The sequence below is a fragment of the Aotus nancymaae genome, unplaced genomic scaffold, assembly GCF_030222135.1.
Source record: "Aotus nancymaae isolate 86718 unplaced genomic scaffold, 86718_ANA_hifiasm-v0.15.2.pri h1tg000014l, whole genome shotgun sequence".
Taxonomy (NCBI): domain Eukaryota; kingdom Metazoa; phylum Chordata; class Mammalia; order Primates; family Aotidae; genus Aotus; species Aotus nancymaae.
The window spans coordinates 121,912,633-121,931,908 of NW_026988425.1; the positions used below are offsets into that span (position 1 = coordinate 121,912,633).

The 19,276-nt window shown below is 49.5% G+C and overlaps 1 protein-coding gene across 2 annotated transcripts in view; it reads left to right on the forward strand.

Moving 5' to 3' along the window:
• Positions 1-9,757: 9,757 nt before the first annotated feature.
• The window catches only part of ALDH1A3 (aldehyde dehydrogenase 1 family member A3), a 36,959-nt gene continuing 27,440 nt past the window's right edge, over positions 9,758-19,276 (forward strand). The window contains exons 1-3 of one of the 2 annotated variants that reach the window (XM_012463881.3): positions 9,758-9,933; positions 15,014-15,118; positions 17,017-17,157. In XM_012463881.3, the coding sequence (XP_012319304.1) occupies positions 9,835-9,933; positions 15,014-15,118; positions 17,017-17,157 (345 nt within the window). In that variant the 5' untranslated portion in view covers positions 9,758-9,834. The remainder of the gene's footprint in view (positions 9,934-15,013; positions 15,119-17,016; positions 17,158-19,276) is intronic. The other variant, XM_012463882.2, reaches the window with a different exon arrangement.

The window sequence follows — 19,276 nt, forward strand, 5'->3', positions numbered from 1 at the left end:
GTCCCCAGCTCGCCCGAAACCTTCATCTCGAACCACTCAGCCTGAGTCAGGGCAGGTGCTCCAAGCCCACGTGGATGACCCCACCCCGTCCTTGCCTCGCCTCTCCAACCTGAGGCTTGGGGCCGTCTCCCAGATCTGCCTTCCCATTGGCTGCTTCAACTGTTCACTGTCCACACTTGTCCCTTTAATGTCCCCCTTCAGCCATTCTGGGGAAACACCTTGTTGTGCCCTGTTGCCCCTGGGGCCTCACATCCCAAAGTGGGGCTCTTAGCCTGGTGAGATTCATTGCAGCCTCTCCAATGGGCACAGGACCTAACATCCATTGTGCACAGAGGGTCCCTCCTTTCTCCCCAGAGTATGCATCCCATCCCAACAAGCCTGCCTTCCTCAAGCCCCAGAATTCAAGATCTGTATAAAGAGCAATTTACATGCAATGTAATGAAGGTACAACCTCTTCTTAATAGTGTTGCCCTCATACTTCTAGACTCTAATCTTGTAAAACTATGTTGATTAAAATCCTTCAAAGCCATTCCCTTGGGAATAGCTGTAAGGACCCTCTAAAGAGCAGGGACAGTTGGGATCTTGGCTGGGACCAGTATTGGGCTATCCTTGGGCTCACAGTAGAATGTGATGTCATCTCCCCCCTGAAAATAAACAGAAAACAAGAAAAAGAGGAGCTCGTTTCAGCCATTCTGACAAGGTGGGCTTTGAGAGGGGCAGGGAGTGCTTTTCCTAAGAGGCCAGGTATTAGCCAAACTAGATCCTGGCGGCCCTTCTCATACCGTGATGTGCATTTGAAGCTCCTGGGTAAGGCTTTTGTCAACCTACAGATTCCAGCTCAGTAAGTCTAGGACAGGGCCTGGGAGTTTGCATTTCTAACAAGCTCCCAGGAAATGCTGATGCTGCCTATCTAGAGAGGATACTTGTTAGTAGCTTGTTAGATACTTGTTAGTAGCTTATTAGAAGGGCAGAATCCTGAGCCCCACATCAGACCTATGAATGCAACCTGCCTGTCAACAAGATCCCCAGTGACTCCTGCTCATGTCACCATGTGAGAAGGCCAGTTTCTAGGGCTTGCCTGCATCCTGTACCCACGGCAGACATCACTAATCAATCAGCACATTCTGATGATGAGTCAAGATCCTTGTCTACACAGTGCTGCCAGTGCCCCACCAATGCCTGAGAGGCAGCATGGGGAAGAAACTAAAAACGCTGAGAAGAATCAGCGAGAGAAGCAAGTTGGGGCAGAGATGGGTTTTCAGAAACCCGAAGCCAGATAGATACCTAGAAGATGCTTAAAAAGTGTCTGTAAGGTCTTGATGAAGCATAAATACAAGTGAGGGGATGGGTGTTGGAGGAACGGAGCCTGGCACCAGCCAGAGAAGAGTCTGGAGCTGCTGAAAGCCGCTCGTAGCACAGATCAGAGAGAAGACCAGGAAGAAGGTTCTAGAAGGGTTGAGAAGCTGCCTAACCAGCTGGAGGTTTCTTGGCCAGGGCTGAAGGAAGAGACTGAAGTCCATCCCCCTAGCAAGAGAGTCTCTCAAGTGACATAAACAGAGCATCCTCTGTACACCAGGCAGGGGCCGGACCTGTTACATCAGTGATCTCTGTTGTGTTTCTCATCCCATGAAGGAGGTACCATCATCTTCTACAGTCAAGGAATCTGAGACCAAGGGAGATTAAACAATGAGGCTGGTAAATGCCTCGTAGGAATCCTTCCCAGTTTACTTGCCTGCAAGGCTGACCTCCTAGGCTCATACACACTTATCCTTTGCCGTTGTTTATCCTGTTGGAAATCCTTGACAAATTTCTAGTGGAGGGTCCTGGGTAGTCTTGTCTGTCAGAGGGACAGAAAGGGATGGGGATGAGGTGGGCACCCAGGGCCCAACAGAGCAGCCAGGTCAGTCGTGATGCCTCACAGCCGGGAACAGGCAGGACAGGGTTCTGGGTGGTGCTTTCTGTGGGATCCCTCAAGAGTCAGGCAGTGGTGAGGTCTTGTCTGTCTGCTTGCAAATGTACTTGTTACACCTCCACTCTCACCCACCCCTGTGACTTCCTTGCTGAGCAGGAATTATTATTCCCATCCTCAGAAAATGAAGCAGTGGTTCAAAAAGATGAGGTGCCAGGGTCAAGTTCTCCCTGAGCTGAGAACAGCACCCGCATCTGTCTGATCTCGAAGCTAGGAACCCATTTTAGACTGATGAAGAAGCAAGTAGGCTTTTGTGGGCTAGCCTGGGCACTAATCACAAGTTCTAGTATCATGTCTGTGGTGAAATTGACGTTTTGGGCACTCCACTATCAACAAACTTTTGCACTGCCATTTACTGCTAAGTCGGGAAATTCCTGCTGCTTGCGTAGAACAAACTTCAGTGGCAGCCTCCTACTCAACTTGGTCCTGTGACATCTAGTGGCCAACAGGAGAAGTGCAGTGAAATCCCTGGACATTGTAAGCAGGTGCAAACGCTTAGTACTTCCTGGGATTAAAAATAATGCGCTGAAATTCACAATAGCGGAAGTATCCATGGAATTTAGAAGATGCACATTTACATGCATCTTATAAAGTCTATAATCCCATATTTTGTTCCTAATACTAGTGTTTATTTACTATCACTGTTGGAAAACACACCATATCAGATCCATTGTCTCTTAATTGATAAACTATCTTCACAAATAATACATAATACAATGTAATGTATAATACAATGTAATGCATACTGAATGCTTACAGAATGCTTAATAATAAAGAACATTATAAATATGAAAATACTATAGGTCACTAATTAATCTCTTCCCCTGGGAGTGTTTTGGAATCACCATAATGCCGTAGGAAACTAGATGAAAATATACGTAAATAGGCTTCCTGTCTGCTACATACATAATAGGCTTCCTGTCTGCCTAAACGTGTTATAAGACACGATGTGCTTTATAGAGACTTTCTGATTACAGGGGAACCTCAAGAGTGCTGCCTGAGTAACTCTCATTCCACAAAGAAACAACTGCAAGAGGGTCCCCAGGCATTCCCATGATAACACAGATTCTAACAACCCCTCCATCCCCCACCCTGTTCTCCACCCCAGGACTTACAGAATGGCAAAAATCCAAGGAAAGATTCTTGGGTAACTAATGCTCCTTTACAGGGGGTCCCCGGATGAAGGGCGGGGGGAAAGTCTTCTTACTGTGGGGCTAGCATAAATGAACCCAAGAGTGATTCGCCAAACCTTAACACACTCAAATTATTTTTCAAACATTTTGGGTTTGGCGAAATGCATGTTGCTAAGCCCCCTTTCCCGACATTGTTATACCCATGTGAATTTCAAGGGAAATTCAATATGTACGTTTTTGATTCACTTAGGCTTAACTCAGCACAACTATTTAGTGAGAACCACTTTGTATCCAAGAATCTTCCTGAACCCTTTCTTTTGTAAGCCCCCTTAAACGATTTTCCTTTTAACCAGGAAGTATGTTTTGTCTGGGGTAAATTGAACTCAAATCCCAAAGAGTGTGGTTCAAAATTTAGAATTCTTGAATTTTGAAGATGACTGGAAAGTCTGCAAGCGGAGCCTCATGCCACTGAGAATGGCCAGTGGTGGTATTGAGAAGAGTGAAGTATTATGAGCAAAATCCAGTGATCATATGGAGTGACATTTTGTTTACTTTAAAACGAAGTCTGACCTCTTGATGCCTGGGTTGAGTGCTGTCCTGGCCAAGTATCTTTCAGGTCTGGGTGGCCCAGGGACTTTTACTGTCACACAGTCTCTCTGAGTGTTGGTGCCTTCCTCAGTAGATGTGAGGACACAATTAACACCTATGGGCACCAGAGGATGGCAGCTCCACGGGGCTTTTGTACGAAACAGATTCTCTTGCCTAGCAGGACCTTACCATTCAATTTAGGCAATTAAAACTATGAATGAATCAATGAGCTAGCTCCATTTATTCCATCCCAGGCCTTGTTTTTGTGTTTGTTGAATATATTATAAACCTGAGCACAGCGCATCAAGGGTATTTGATTAATGTCAAAAATAAGAGAGATGGTGATAAGATTTTTATATCTGTGCTGCTCTGTTTACACAAAAATGAGATAATTATTCCACTTGAATTTAAAAGTTTGCTTTTCTTGTCATAGCGATGGCCAGCCGCCAGCTATGCTGCTTAGGATTAGGTCAGCCATGTATAACAGAAAACCCAAATGGCGGGCTTTAATAATGCAGGAATTTTCCTTTTGCTCACATGTAAAAAAAATCCAAGAAAAAATATTCAGGGATGAAAGACTGGTTCCAGGGCCATCAGGGACCTAGATTCTTCTTACGTGATTCTTCCAACTTCCTTACCATGTAACTTCCCTTTCAGAATTGCATTATGGTTACGTGATGGCTGCTGGAGACCCAGCTCTCATGTCTATGTTCCAGGCAGCAGAAAGGAAAAAGAGCCTTTCAGCTGACTCAGTCCCATGTAAAGAGCTTCTTTGGTCTCGAACTCCTGGCCTCAAGTGATCCTCCCACTTCAGCCTCCCAAAGTGCTGGGATTACAGCCCTGAGCCACCATGCCTAACAGTTTCTTTGAAAGCCCAAATCAAAAATCTTCAGCTTACACCTCTTTAACCACCCATCTGCAAGAGAGGCTGGGAAATATGTTTTATCAAATTCCATTGCCACCCTTGATAATATGGGATTCCACTGGCAAGAAAGGAGAGAAGAATCAGGTAGCCGGCCAGCTCTCCCCACCTCACCCTCCATGCTCTCTCCCGGCTGTGCCACAGCTCATCAGAGGCAGAGTACAGACCAAGGGGAAAGAACGTGCAAGGGAAAAAAGGCTGTGTGTATGTGTTCGTGTGTGTGTGTGCACGTGTGTGTGTGCGTGTGTGTGCATGTGTGTGCGTGTGTGTGTGTGCGTGTGGCCTCACTCAGGCCTGACCCACAAATACTGTAATGTGTCCCCTTTGCTTTTATGAATTAGTTCTCCATTTACTCCTGCTTGGTCTAAGACTGATTTGCCTCAGCCTAATATTGTATGGGGAAGGCCTTCCCCAGGGCCAGAAAGGACCAACAGGGCTGGAGAAAAAGTAGCTGGCAGAGCTGTCTGGCAGGCTGGCAGCTCCTTTCTCTTCTCCTTGCTTGGGTGTTATCAGCTCATCTTTCTCCAACCTGTGGTGTTCCTGCCTCAGTATAACCACTGATGGAAACTTGCAGGGAAAAAGACTTGTTGGCCAGGCATGGTGACTCACGCCTGTAATCCCAGCACTTTGGGAGGTCGATGCAGGTGGATCACCTGAGATCAGGAGTTCGAGACCAGCCCGGCCAACATGGCAAAATCCCATCTCTACTAAAAATACAAAAAAATTAGCTGGGTGTGGCGGCCTGTAATCCCAGCTATTTAGGAGGCTGAGGTAAGAGAAGAGCTTGAACCCAGAAGTCAGAGGTTGCAGTGAGCTGAGATCTCACCATTGCACTCCAGCCTGGGCAACAGAGCAGCATTCTGTCCCCTCCACAAGAAAAAGAAAAAAAGAAAGACGTGTTTGTGTGTTCCTTGAAGACAGAACAATGTTGTAGTATGGAGAAGGCTTGGTGGGTCTTAATTTATAGTGAGCTTGAAAGGTAAGTAGCTGCCTGTTCAAGTCAGGCTTAGGCAACACAGAACAACTCACGTGAAACACGGAATTGACTTCACTGATACCAGCAGGGAGGGGTTCACAGTGAAGTCAACCTTCCTTCATCACAGGAGCACATGCCACCCCCATTTTATATCCAAAAAACCTGAGGTTAAGTCACCTCCCCTGCATCACCCAAGAGCTGCACCCACGAGCTGGCCTTAGAGCTGCATGGTGGCATGACTGGGCTTTCCTACATCGAACAACTACCCTCAGCCCAGGGGCCTGGCTCTCTAGTGAGGGGTTCAGAACACACGCCCAAGCCCCAGGGCCCTGTCTCAAGTCCACAACACTGAAGGAGGTGAGCAGACTGGGTAGGAGAGGCACCCTGCAGCTGGACAGAGGCTGTGGGGACACAAGGGGCACTCAGCAGGCCTGGTACCCACAGGCCTCAGGTACCAGACCTGAAATAATGTGAAACACAGTAGGGGCTCCCTCAATATCATCATCATTATTCATTACATTTGCTTCAGACCTCAACATCACCCACAAATGATTATGGGTTTAAAAATGGAATTAGGGACTGGGCGCGGTGGCTCACGCCTGTATCCCAGCACTTTGGAAGGCCAAGATGGGCAGACCATGAGGTTAGGAGTTTGAGAACAGCCTGATCAACATGGAGAAACCCCATCTCTACTAAAAATACAAAAATTAGCCGGGCATGGTGGCACGTGCCTGTAATCCCAGCTACTCAAGAGGCTGAGGCAGGAGAATCACTTGAACCCAGGAGGCGGAGTTTGCAGTGAGCCGAGATCATGCCATCGCACTCCAGGGCAACAGAGTGAGACTCTGTCTCAAAAAAAAAAAAAAAGCATCATATGTTGGTAATCAATTCAGATCATACTAAAAAGTAAAAATAAATACAAAAGTTAGCCAGACATGGTGGTGTGTGCCTGTAGTCTCAGCTACTCGAGAGGCTGAGGCAGGAGAATTGCTTGAACCCGGGAGGCAGAGGTTGTGGCGATCTGAGATGGTGCTGCTGCACTTCAGCCTGGGCAACAGAGCGAGACTGTCTCAAAAAAAAAAAAAATGGTATTAGGTTGAACTAGGGGGTGATCACCTGACTTCTGTTTTATCTTAGTCTTTTACTCATGCTTCTTTTTACTGAGTGTTCATCCACAAACAAACCTGCAACATGACACATCTTGGACTCAGCTCATTTGATGCACCAAGAAGACAATCAGCAGACAATGGCAGTACCACAGAGCTGAAAACAAAACAAATAAAGACTTTCTCACAATGAAATGAGCGAACGGACTGCTGACTCCAGGAGCTCCCGCAAGCCAGAGAGAAGTGAGGAGAACTTGCTGTCTTCCAAGAAGAAAAGCCAGCAAAGAGGAACCAGTCTCCAGGAAGAATTGGAAAATGAAGAGCTGGCACGTAGACAGCACTCTACAGCTTATGAAACACTTCTTGAGAGCCTTATCTTGCTTGAGCCTCCCAAACACCGTAAAGTGGGAAGGAAATTATGGAAAAGGAAGTTCAGAGAGATCAGTATCCAACTCAAGGGTGCACAGCTGGAACTCAGGTCAGGGATGTGGCCAGAAGGGGCTGGGGGTCTGCCACCTCCAATGCTGAGGCAACCCACTGTGAGTAAAAGTAAATCTTCCTCCTTCCCAGCCCCTGTAGTCCCTGCCTCTGAAGCCACAGCTAGGAGATATGATTCCTAGGAAAGGCACAATGAAATGGGTTACTCCCACCATTTTTGACCTTCAAAGCACTTGGTGTCTTCACTATGTCCTATGCAGCCCCAGTGACCTGGGACCCCCCTGGGTCACACATGCCCACCTGCGTGAAAGAATAGGTCAGAGGAATGTCAGAGAAGCCCCTCCTCCCTGCCGTGCACCACCCACTCTCACACAGTCTGGCCTTAGTTTCTCCACCGATGGTGATGTCTGGGACAAGTATCTGCACGCCTCTGTTTACTCACCTGTAAAATGGGGAGAATCGCGTTTGCCTCCACCCCTCCCGCCGATGGGAGCAGAGGTACAGCCTGCTTGTCTGGACAAGCCCAGAGCGAGGCCCATTCTCCTGATCTGCTCTCTGAGAACCAGCTGCTGTGACAAGGTCTGTGGCTGAGTGCTCCAGTCTGATCTCAGGCTCCCAGGATCACGTGGGTATCAAACGGAGTATCTGCAGGTGAGCCAGATGGCATCATTGCAACTGGCTCCTGAGACCAGACCTCGGGCACAAGGATGTCTGAGTGCGAGGTGAGGTGGCTTTCGTCCCTGACTTCATAGCCAACAAAGTGGTGGCTGTCTACCTTTGAGCAAATAGGCTCAACTCTTTTCCCTAAAGGAGCAGAGTTTCAAGCTCAACCCTATTTGCCTCCCCCATCAATCCAGCAATTATTTAATTAACACAGTTTCCTCTATAAATTTTATTTCAGATAAAAAAAAAAATCCTGGCAGTGACATAAGTTCAACCAACCAGAATGCCAGATAAAGTCTCCGAATGGGAGTTCACTCCCTGGTGCCTGGTGCACCCACTGGCCTTGAGCCCCTGGCTTCCATGCAGGAAGGGCCTGTCGATCACTCTGACAGTCCTCCTGGGCTCAGGCACCCAAACGCTAGAGCTCAGCACCCAGCCGGGGGCCCTGGCATGGCGCATCTGCCCAGAAGTTTACAGGAGACCTAAGTGGAAGCCAAGAGGGCAGGGAGCCCAGGATTTGGCAGAAGCAGCTGAGGAAAGAGCTGGCATTGCTCACACTCACCAGTGTTAGCCTGCTGATATTGGTCAAGCCTGCCAGGCTCCAGGGCCCACTATCCCCTTTCCCCGCCCTCAGCTGCGCACTCCAGCCCATAACAGCACAGGACCTTTCCACCACCACAGGGTAAAAGTCAGATACGGGGTTTCCAAAAGCTTCAAAGCTTACCCCTCCATCCCGAAGGACACCACGGGACAGAGATGGACACGGAGGCCTCAAAACAGGAGGAGCCTCAGGAAAATACGGAGACCCCTCTCCCTTGTTGATTACTTGGGTATTACAGAAAGAGACGGACTGAAGCGGCTGAGCCTATCTGAGGATTAAAGCACAGCTTTTGTCAGGAGTTCGTGCCTCCCGTCATTGTTCCAGCGACCTGAGAAATGGCATGCACCAGAAGCCGCTTCCATGTCTCAGATGGGGGCTGGGTCAAGTCCTGGGGACTGATGGAGCATTTCCCAGATGGCAAGAGGAGAGGAGCTAGCCGTGCCTCCCTCTCCCGGGAAGTTATGTGCGATGAGAATTTCACCTCTTAAAACGATTAGCAGCAGAGATCTTACATGCTTTTTTTTATCATCATTTTCTAATCGAGGTACAATTTACGCGTTTTAAAAATCAAATTAATTGCAACCCAGGGCTCTGGGATGGAGGGCGGTGTGCGTCCGTGAAGGTCAGAGGCCCAGCGGCGCCAGGGCTCCACAGCGTAGCGCTGGAATGAATGGCCCCGCGCTTTGCTTTCGCCTTCTGCCCCACTGCGTGTGAAGCCCCAGGGCCGCGGGGAAATTCCAGACCAGCTGGGCCGGGGTGCGCCCGCCGGCGGTGCCCGCTCGGGCAGGGTGGGGCGCAGCGGGCGTCCTGCGAGCCGGAATCAGGCAGCTGGACCCAAGACCAGGGCACGTGCGCAGCGACGCGGGGCAGCCCCTCCAGGAGCCTCGACCCGGGCGCGATGCAGGACCCAGCAGAGAGCGCGCATTCCGGAGGGCGGCGCGCCGGCCGAAGTTGGGCCTGCGCGCGGTGCGGCGGCTGGGAGGGGGCTGCAGGTGCCGCGGGAAGAGCCCGCCCGACTTCGGAGAGGCAGCCGGGTGCTGTGGCCCCTGCGGCTCAGCTCCCTACGGGGTCGGGTGTCTCATACCCGCGACTTCCGGGGCCCGGCGGCGCTTCGGGGAGCTAGTCCAAGGGCAGCCTCCAGGGCTAGAGAGCGCACGGGGCGGTCCGCAGCACGCGGGCAGCGCGGCCGGCACTCTGGCTCCCGCAGGGGCGGCGGGCGGGGTGGGGTGAGGCGGGCCGGCCCCCTCCCCTCCCTCCCGCCGCCCGCCCTCCCTTCCTCCGGTCCTGCAGCCAATTAGACGGCCCCCTCCGGGGGGAGGCGTGGGGCGCTGCATAAAGCGGCGGAGAGCTGTCACCCCGGGAGCAGGCTTCGCAGTGCCCGGGCCGAGCCAGTGCGCCGCAGACTCGGGGGCCTCGGGCCAGGGAGCGCGGAGGAGCCATGGCCACCACTAACGGGGCCGTGGAAAACGGGCAGCCGGACAGGAAGCCTCCAGCCCTGCCGCGCCCCATCCGCAACCTGGAGGTCAAGTTCACCAAGGTGAGGTGGGCGCCCCTCCCACCCGACGGCCGCCAGTCTCCGCGCTGCGCAGCCGGCTTCGGGGTGCCGGGGCCAGGGGCCAGCAGGCCGGGAGTCGGCCGGGCGCTCCCGAGACCCGAGCTTCCCTGCCCGGGCTCGGACCTCTAGAAACCGCACCCTTCGCGGGGCATCTTGGGCGGGATCGCAGGCTATGGGGCTCGGCGCTGTGAGCCTCGAAGCCGGCAGACCGAGGCCGTCTAGCGCCCGCGCGGTGCCAGGCTGCAGGCATCCCCGCGCGGCCCCGACGTTTCCCTGCACTGCCCGCTTTGATCGCGAGTGGAGGTGAGCGTCACGTTGACTCGGAGCGCGGGGGTCTCGCTCCTGCAAAAACCCCTGGGATGGTTTCCAGGGTGGACGAGTCTGGCTTTGAGGGTCAGAGGTGCTCGAGAACTCCAAGAGCGAGCCTGGGAGCCACATCGCGGAGCTGCAGTTAGAAGACTGGGGAAACAGGTCCTCCGAGCAAAGCGAGAAGAATGGGCACCTTCCGAGCTTAGCTTCTACCCAGCTCACCAGCAGAGCTAGAGGGGAGTAGGAAGGTGCTCACCTACTGATGAAACCGCCCCGGAGCCCAGAGGGCCTGGTGTTTACAGACCAGGAGGGCGTTCTGGAAGGTCGCCGGTCTGGTCCTTGGGAAGCCGTGGGTAGCAAGGCCGAGCGCACAGGCTCCGTCGCGCGGCAGAAGCGCACGGTTCTCTGCCTCCTTGCGCTGTGGGCTGGGAGGCCAGGGCGGTGGCAGAGCGGTGAGATTAACCTACCTGGGGCAGAAAGGAAGAAGGGAAGATGGTGAGGCCTCCGAGGCCTCTGAGCTGGGGCTGAGGAGGGCTAGGAGACCCGGGTCTGGAAGCGCTGTCTGGGGTGCGCTGCTGCCCGTGGGCCGGTGCTGGGCACTTTAGAGGCACGGGCCAGGCCGAGAGCCACGGCCTTCACTTTCCCCACCTTTGGCTTCTCTTGATTTTTGCTTTTATCCATAACCCCCAGCTCCAGCTGACACCGCACTTAGAGAATTTCCTCATTCGTTTTACTTTCAGAAGGAGCAATTATCTTTCTCAAAGAGTTTTAATCAAGCGGAGAAAGTTGCAGGGCACTATGTGTGGCCTTCAGATTTGGGTCTCTCGGCACTTAATTCCCAATGTCGGCTGAGCCTCTGATCACATGACATTTAAATTAACTGTTTTCAGAAGGCTCTGTAATCAACAAAGACAGGTCGCCGTGAACGCTGGAAGTGATTCTCAATGTAGTTTTCTTTGTAATATCAGCTTCAGAGTGAAAATTCCAACACAAACTCTGGGAAGAGTGAAAGTGGTATCTTCATGTTGTGCCCTAACCCCAGGTGCTTGGCTCCTGCTACTGGCGGCGAAGTGGGGAGGTTGTGTGTTTTCTTTTGGTTGTGCAGGATTTCAAAATACTATATATAGAAACCAGAAAGTAAAGGTATTATGGTCCTTTTACTGTTGATGTTTTTAAGTCCTATCAGCAATCTGACAACATACAAAAATTTACCTCTTTCTTTACAATTTTTAGGACACTTTTAAAGTGTAAACGTAGCCTTTAGGGAGATCTCAGACAATGCACAGAGCCATGACTGCCTGTCGTCTTGGCGGGTGCACAGCCTCTGCCAGTTGAAGGGAAGCAGTGCAGGGCTGAGGCCGAGGAAAGGTGGTAGATGGGCCTGGAGCGCTGGGATCTTGAGTGTTCTCCCTGGGGTCGATGGCCCCAACTGCCTGACATTGGCTGCTCCCTCCTCCCCCGTGGGGGACAGTGCTGCTGTCTGCTTTGTCCTGGCTTCTGGTCCATCTTCTGCAGAGACCTCCTTATAGCCGTTGTGGACCCAGGCAGCTTGCCTGGCTGAGGGTGGGTAGCCAGTGCCCTGGTACAGGGCCTGGCCTGGAGAGGCCGCTGAGCGTGAGGCTGCCAAGAGCGCCTGCCGAGGGAGGGAGCAGCAGAAAGTGCAGGTCCGAGGCCCAGGGTGGGCGAGTGGCCCCGGCAGGTGGGCGGTCTGACGGGCAAGCAGACAGTGGAGCATGGGAGCCAGCAATGGTCTGCTGTTTTCCTAAATTGACTCGTGATGCTCTTGATAATTGGGGCACACGCCAGAGTCGGTCTATCTGAGCCCCAGCCCCGGCGGTGCAATTTCCCAGGGTGGTCCTGCTTTCAGGAGGATGACTTTGTCAAAGCCCCTTCATTTGTCCTCACATGTTAACACTGGATTCTCTAGGGTCATGCTGTGTGGTTCTGGATAGCCAAGAGCCCCTCCAAGGTCCCCACACAGATCTCAGAAGATAGAAGCCCCTTCTAATTTAGGGGTCCTCTTTCTTTATACAACTTCTTCCAGTAGTAGAGATTCTCTTTAAAGTTTTCTGGTTTTAAAACACCAGTTTTTATTGTCTCTCTTATGAAAAATGAAATTCCCCCAAATCTCCTTTTCTGAAAACATGTTCTTTTTGAGTTTATCTGAGTGGCCCGTTGGCCAATGGAATTTACTGGAAATCGGTGCCAGTAGCATCTACGTGTATGACTGCCATTTTCACCTCTGCCTGAGACACCTTACAGCTCAGTCCTGATTCCATGCTATTCTGTTCCTTTTGTAAAATGTGAGCCGTGTCTACAGCTCAATGTAGCTTAATGTTATCCCTCCATAAGGTTCGTTGTATGCTAATTCACAAATCAAAGACAACAGTTCCTTCTAGACCCTTTACCCTGATTTGGAGTTCAAAACAATACAGCCAGCATAATCGGTAGGCCATATTTACTGACCCTTTCATTAAATTTTTGTTTTAGTGGAGAGAAAAATCAACAGTAGAAACTACTTACAAGATTACTTACTAGTGTGGTGTAGTATAAAGAAACCGATCTTACAAAATAAAAAATATTGTGATGGGAAAATATGGTTAGAGCCAAACAGTCTGAATTTTTTTTAAAGTTGCTTGTTACAGATCAATGTCATGAGCAAACGAATTTTTTCTCTTTTTTGGAGGCGTATGCTCGGAGATGAAGTATAGCAGACATCCGATCACTGTAATCTGTTTCCAGCCCCCTTATTTATATTCTTTTCTGCCACCTTCTCATTTTCCCTCCCCTTTGGAATTGATACCGGGAAGAATCTGGAATCAGCAATTTTCACTGACAGTCTCTATTATCTAACCCACGAAATTTCATCTTTCTACAAATGGGCCTCTCTTCCTGGCTGCACTTTCCTCCCCGCACTAACTTAACTCTTCTTCCCAGTTTTTAATTTCTCGCTGTTACCGAGTGATGACTTGCTGAATGGTGAAAGTGAACTCTTGGATTTAGTTTCAGCTGGAAGAATAAACCTGTAATTGTAGCCTGGCCTTTTCCTGGTGTGCTTCCCTGGGGGCCTGGCCTCACGCTCGAGACACTAAGCTTCCAGAAGCCAGACAGGCACGTCCCACTGGTGACGGATGCTCTCAGTTCTGGATTCCAAACGGGGGCAGCTGGACTCTGCTCACCTGCCCAGCCAGAGTCTGCTGCGTGTGCTTGGTCCCCAACAGACTCAGACCAGGCTTCCCCACCCCTGAGCTTCGGAGGTTTTTGTGTTGTTGTTGTTGTTTTACTTTTTATCAACTTTTAAGTTCTGGGAAACGCGCAGGATATGCAGGTTTGTTACATAGGTAAACATGTGCCATGGTGGTTTGCTATGCACATCAACCCATCACCCAGGTCTTAAGCTCAAGCTGTGGCGTTCATACAAGAAGCTCAATACAGAGATCGTAACCAATACGCATGCTTAGGAGATGGCTGCCCTCTCTCACCTGCTGTCACTGGGGAGTCAAATGCTCCAAATGAATCAGTTTCACAATAATTGAAATTAGTCCTTGAGGGATGCAAGTGTTCCTTTAAAGAAGTCAAAGAGAAGCAAAGTAAAGCTGTTTGCCCTGTACGCAGATAGATATAAAAATGGAAACTGATGAACTAATTCTGTCCTCGGAAATTATTGATGGCATTTTATTTGATAGACTTGCATGTTAGCCATTTCTGCCGTGGGGGTTTTTCTGATGCTGTGATAGGCTGTGATGAGGAGGAAGCCATTCCAAGCTGGTGTCGTAGGAGTCTGTGTGTCTTCTTACTGGGCAGTGGGGGACTTCTGTGCTGTCGGAATGTGCTTTGTAATGTTGTCTGTCCCCTCTGTTCCTAGTTCTTTTCCAAAAGCCCTCTCTTTTAACTGACGTTATTAAGACAATTAGAACTTAGTGTAAACTAACAGTAAATAGTACATATGTTTTAGTGCGTGCCCTTGCTATGTTCTCCTTAGTCTGCTCATGATGTCTTTTGTTAAAAAAGTTTTTATTCTCAGCTGCACTCTGGATCATTGAGGTTCCCAGAAAAGTCATTTCTGTGGGTTAAACAGTTATTTGCGACATCCCTTAATGTAATCTGGAAAGTTTCTAACGCAGATATTTAACTTTGTATTTCAACATTGGTTTTTTTTTTTTTTTTATCAAGACCAATGTGAAAATACACATTTTAAGGGGAATGCTGGGGAGGGGCATCCCGATGTGCATTGGTGAAAATTGAAGGGTGATGCTGAGATCCTCCTCAAAGCAAGCTCCTTGGCAATCAGTGTGCTGGGTGTTGCAGCTGAAAGGAGAAAGGGAGCACTCAGTTCGTCTTTACCCTCCAGGGGCAGGCGGACTGCTCGGGACTTTTCTATATGTAAACCTAGTGACTCTTCCCCCAAAGTCTGTGAGGTTGTAAGATTCAATTCATAGCCTCTACTTAACCATTTAACTTAGTCATTTCTCTGTGAATCCATGTCATTGTTGAAAATAATAATAATAATTTAGAAAAAAATCTCTAAATGACTTTAGTTTTATTTGACCAGCTTGGATTCTGAGTTTGTCCTGGTTGATCTACTGGTCGTGTGGTCCTGGGACTCTCTTGTCTATAAAATGTCGACGGGGAGAGGGAAGCAGCAGGGAAGAAGGTGGACAGGATGAATAAGACGTTACCTAAGGTCCTCAGCATGTTGAGATTATATGATTTTGATTTAAACCTAATTCGTTACACTTCCTTTCCTGGTTAGATATTTATCAACAATGAATGGCACGAATCCAAGAGTGGAAAAAAGTTTGCCACATATAACCCTTCAACTCTGGAAAAAATATGTGAAGTGGAAGAAGGAGATAAGGTAAGTACTTAAAAGAAAATGTTGCTCTAAGTAATTCAGTTACAGATGACCAAAGGATAAGGAAGCCGTTTGGCTTAGCTAGAAGACAGGACTGGCCCATGCTAGGGGCAGGGCCTGGGCTAGCTGCACGAATTGGCGTGTGCTCCTCAGACACGTGGCACAGAATGGGATCAATTACCGACAGTCCTCTGCAGAGTGTCATTTTCCTGTGATAGATGTTTCTCCATCTATGAGGATGACTTCAGCTATCCTCATCATATGGCTAAAGGAAAGATTTTTGGGTTTTTTTTTTTAAATCAATTATTTGAAGAGGCATTAAAGAATCTTTCCAGAAAGCATTTCCGGCTGGTGTGTTTCACCAAATGCAGCATTCTGACAGGAGACACTTGAGAAAAAAGTAGACTTGAAGGAAAAAAATAGTTTCTCCACAAGTGATGAGGGGATAGTTAATAATGTAACCACCAGATTTCTTCTTTCTTAGAAATTTACATGAGCATGGAAAGCAGCAATCTTTATAACTCTATTTGCAAGTGCAAGGTCTATATTGTAATACAGAAGCTAAGGAACTTCTGAATGTGTCCTTTAGACTTTGCAAGGCCATCAAATCTATTTTGAAGGTCAGTGCAGAGGTAAAGCCCTTCCACTGAGGGCGGGGAGATGTGACTGTTTCCTCAGCCGCTACAGCAGTGGACTGATGTTCTTAGTCAACAAACTGATGATGTTGGATGTAGATGGAGTGAAGGGCGTGTGCAGGGTAGGCTTGGATTTTATCCTGCCCGTGAGTTTTGTGACAGGTGAGCAATTCACAGCCGCCCCACCTGTACAGGACAGCTAGGCTCTGCTAATACAGAAAGCAGCACAGAGGAGCTCATAGAAAAATGTGAGGGCATCGGGGGGAAGCCATGACATGGAATGGGGTTTCCACTAGAAGACTCCCAAGTGGCCTGTACAGGTGCTGGGAGGAGAACGAGACCGTTGCCCTGGGCCTTGGTTTCTCTCGTTCTGAGTGACTGTTCTGAGCTACAGGCCACCCCATCCTCTGCAGCTGGAGAGATCCTGGCCTCCACCCCAGAGCCTGGGACAAGGAATTCAATGTCCCATATCTCCCCTACCAAGCTTCTGCTCACCCCCAAGCCAGCTCTGGACACAGAGTCTCGGTAGAGTTGCTCCTGCCTGGGGTCCGGCATCAACTTCTTGCTGTACCTTCCTAGAAAGAGAGAGGCGTGAAGGGGCCTTCGAGATGAATGTGACCCATGTTCCTGAGAAAAAGAAAGAATGACACTACTCTAAATAGCCCCTACTTCTTCTAAAGAAGGTTCTGTTGTGATTATTCTATCAGTGCACAGAAGATCCAGTTCTGCTCCCATGGGGCGGGAGAGGGCAAAGGGAGAAAAAAGGCCTCCATGGTACTCCCTGCTCCTCCCTGTCTGAGAACTATTTCACAGGGTCAGTTCCGCAATCTAGAGAGGAACGAATTCCTCCATTCACTCTTGACCACCAGTTCCCAGCTGGAATAAAACGCCAGGCAGACGCGTCCCACCTGATTTGTGAACAGCAGCTGGCATGTGTTCACACTGAGCTAGCCGGTGGGAAGTCTTTTTGTACTTGGGTCCTCGAGAGAAATACTCAAGGTCGGTGACTTTCTGAAATATTTTATAATGCTTTTTATAATCAGAAACAAGCATTGATATTTGGCCACTGTAGACATCGTAAGATGTAAAGAAGAAAAAAAATCACTTGAATGCTCCCGGCCACTCAAGTGCTTTAAAAACTTGATGCTGCTTGGGGCCTGTCTGCCAGCGGCACGATTCTGCTGTTCTCTGTAACTGACAGCCGCCGTCCCAAACTGCAGCCACGTGAAAAGATGACACCCTCTCTCTGTCCTTTTGGCCACTCAGCCCGATGTGGACAAGGCTGTGGAGGCCGCACAGGCCGCCTTCCAGAGGGGCTCGCCGTGGCGCCGGCTGGACGCCCTGAGTCGTGGGCGGCTGCTGCACCAGCTGGCTGACCTGGTGGAGAGGGACCGCGCCACCCTGGCCGTGAGTACATGCACACAGGGGCCAGTGTGGGATGAGCCGTCCTCAGGGAGGGTCCTGTCTCCCATGGAGTGTGCGAAAAAGATCAGGGTCCTGGTTTTGTGTGGTCATGGGTCTGTTCCGTCCTCTGAGATACAGCTCTCTAGCAATACAGGCAGGCGTTTATGCCTCTGGCTGAATCCCTTCATTTTCGAAGTCAGATGTTTTGTCCTCTGCAGCTCAGCTTCTTGACCAAGTGGCTGCCTACAGGAAGTTCAGCTCTCTCAGTAGTCTCAGGCTTGCTGCACTCCCAGATGGTGACCATGAGCTGGGCCATATCCTGGTACCATTGTGTGTTTTTGTAGTTAACTTTTTTCGATTAACTCCCATTTATTTATTTATTTATTTGAGACAGAGTCTCCCTCTGTCGCATAGGCTGGAGTGCAGTGGTGCGAACTCCGCTCACTGCAGCCTCCGCCTCCCGGGTTAGAACATTTCTCCTGCGTCAGTCTCCCGAGTAGCTGGGTCTGCAGGTGCCCACCACCATGCCCGGATAATTTTTATATTTGTAGTAGAGACAGGGTTTCATCATGTTGGCCAGGTCTTGAACTCCTGGCCTCAGGTGATCCTCCTGCCTTGGCTTCCCAAAGTGCTGGAATGTGACAATATTCATTAAGTATTCATTAAATCACAGGTTTGATATGCTAATTTTATTTTTCTAATACTTACTAAAATAAACGCCAGCAGTTAACATAGAAAAAATTGCCCCCATGTGCCCTAAAATCATTCCTCAGTCACCCCTGAACTGGCCAGTAGCAAGCGTATGTGGCGTGGTGATGAGGTCAGAATAGCCTGCTTATAGGAAACCTCAGAGTAGAAAACATCTAGGTTCAAATCCCCACTCTGCCACTTACTAGCTGTGTGACTTGGGACAAGTTGTGAAACCTCTCTGAGATTTATTTCTTCATGTAAAATGTCCCCAGTAATGATATCTCAGTGGTGTAAGAATGGTCTATCTAAGATTCTAGGCAGAGTCCCTGGAGTGCAGTAAGCACTAAGTAGGTGATATCTATTATTAATCTATTATTAATAATGGCAGTTATCATAATAAGGCCATATGAAGACCCATATTCTTTTTTTTTTTTTTTGAGACCGAGTGTCACTCTTGTTGTCCAGCCTGGAGTGCAATGGGGCCATCTCAGGTCACTGCAACCTCTACCTTCTGGGTTCAAGCGATTCTACTGCCTCAGCCTCCCTAGTAGCTGGGATTACAGGCATGCACCACCACGCCTGCCTAATTTTGTATTTTTAGTAGAGACGGGGTTTCTCCATGTTGGTCAGGCTGGTCTTGAACTCCCGACCTCAGGTGATCTGCCCACCTCAGCCTCCCAAAGTGCTGGGATTACAGGTATGAGCCACCACATCTGGCCGAAGACCCATTTTTTAACCTCAGCTACATGCATTGCTGGCCAGTAATTTCTGGATACCTTAGGTGGGGATATTGATGCAGCGTATCCCATGAGGTTGGGCTGCGAAGGCATTAATCAGTAAATGCAGTTTTTAGCAGGATCCTCAGACCTTCCTCTGGTCTTGAGGGGTGATTGGAGGACATCTTGGGGCCACGTTGGGTGGTGAGGTCCTCTGCATCTTGTGCATTTTGTCCTTGCACGTCTCAGCCTCTTATTTTTAAAACTTGTTCCAAACCTTGAGGCCTGTTGTAGGGAAGGAAATCTCCTTTTTGGCCTTTGATTTGGAAAAATGGTTTTTCTGATGTCGGGAACAAGCAGTAGGGTAGCCACTGTTTAAAGGAGGGTGTCAGCCAGGACACGGAAACTGCTGTTGCTCCTGAATGTGGAGGAACTCTCAGGCCTTACTCTTGGGTGCATTTTCCTAAGAGTGCATCAACACAGAAACTTGAGCTCTCCTTCCTTCCTTCCCAGTCAGCCCCACCAGCCCGAATGTTTCCCGGGTGAGGGTAGCTCCCTCCCAGGGTAAGTGCTTCTCTCTGAGGAGCCTCTGGTTTCTTCCTGCAAAGTAAGCCAGCTTCAACCCTCAAGCTGCCAAACTGGCTTTTTCAAAAACATTTCTGTTTTCACCCGGCATGAGCTCATCGGTCGGCAATGTCCGTGTGGACTAATAGCAG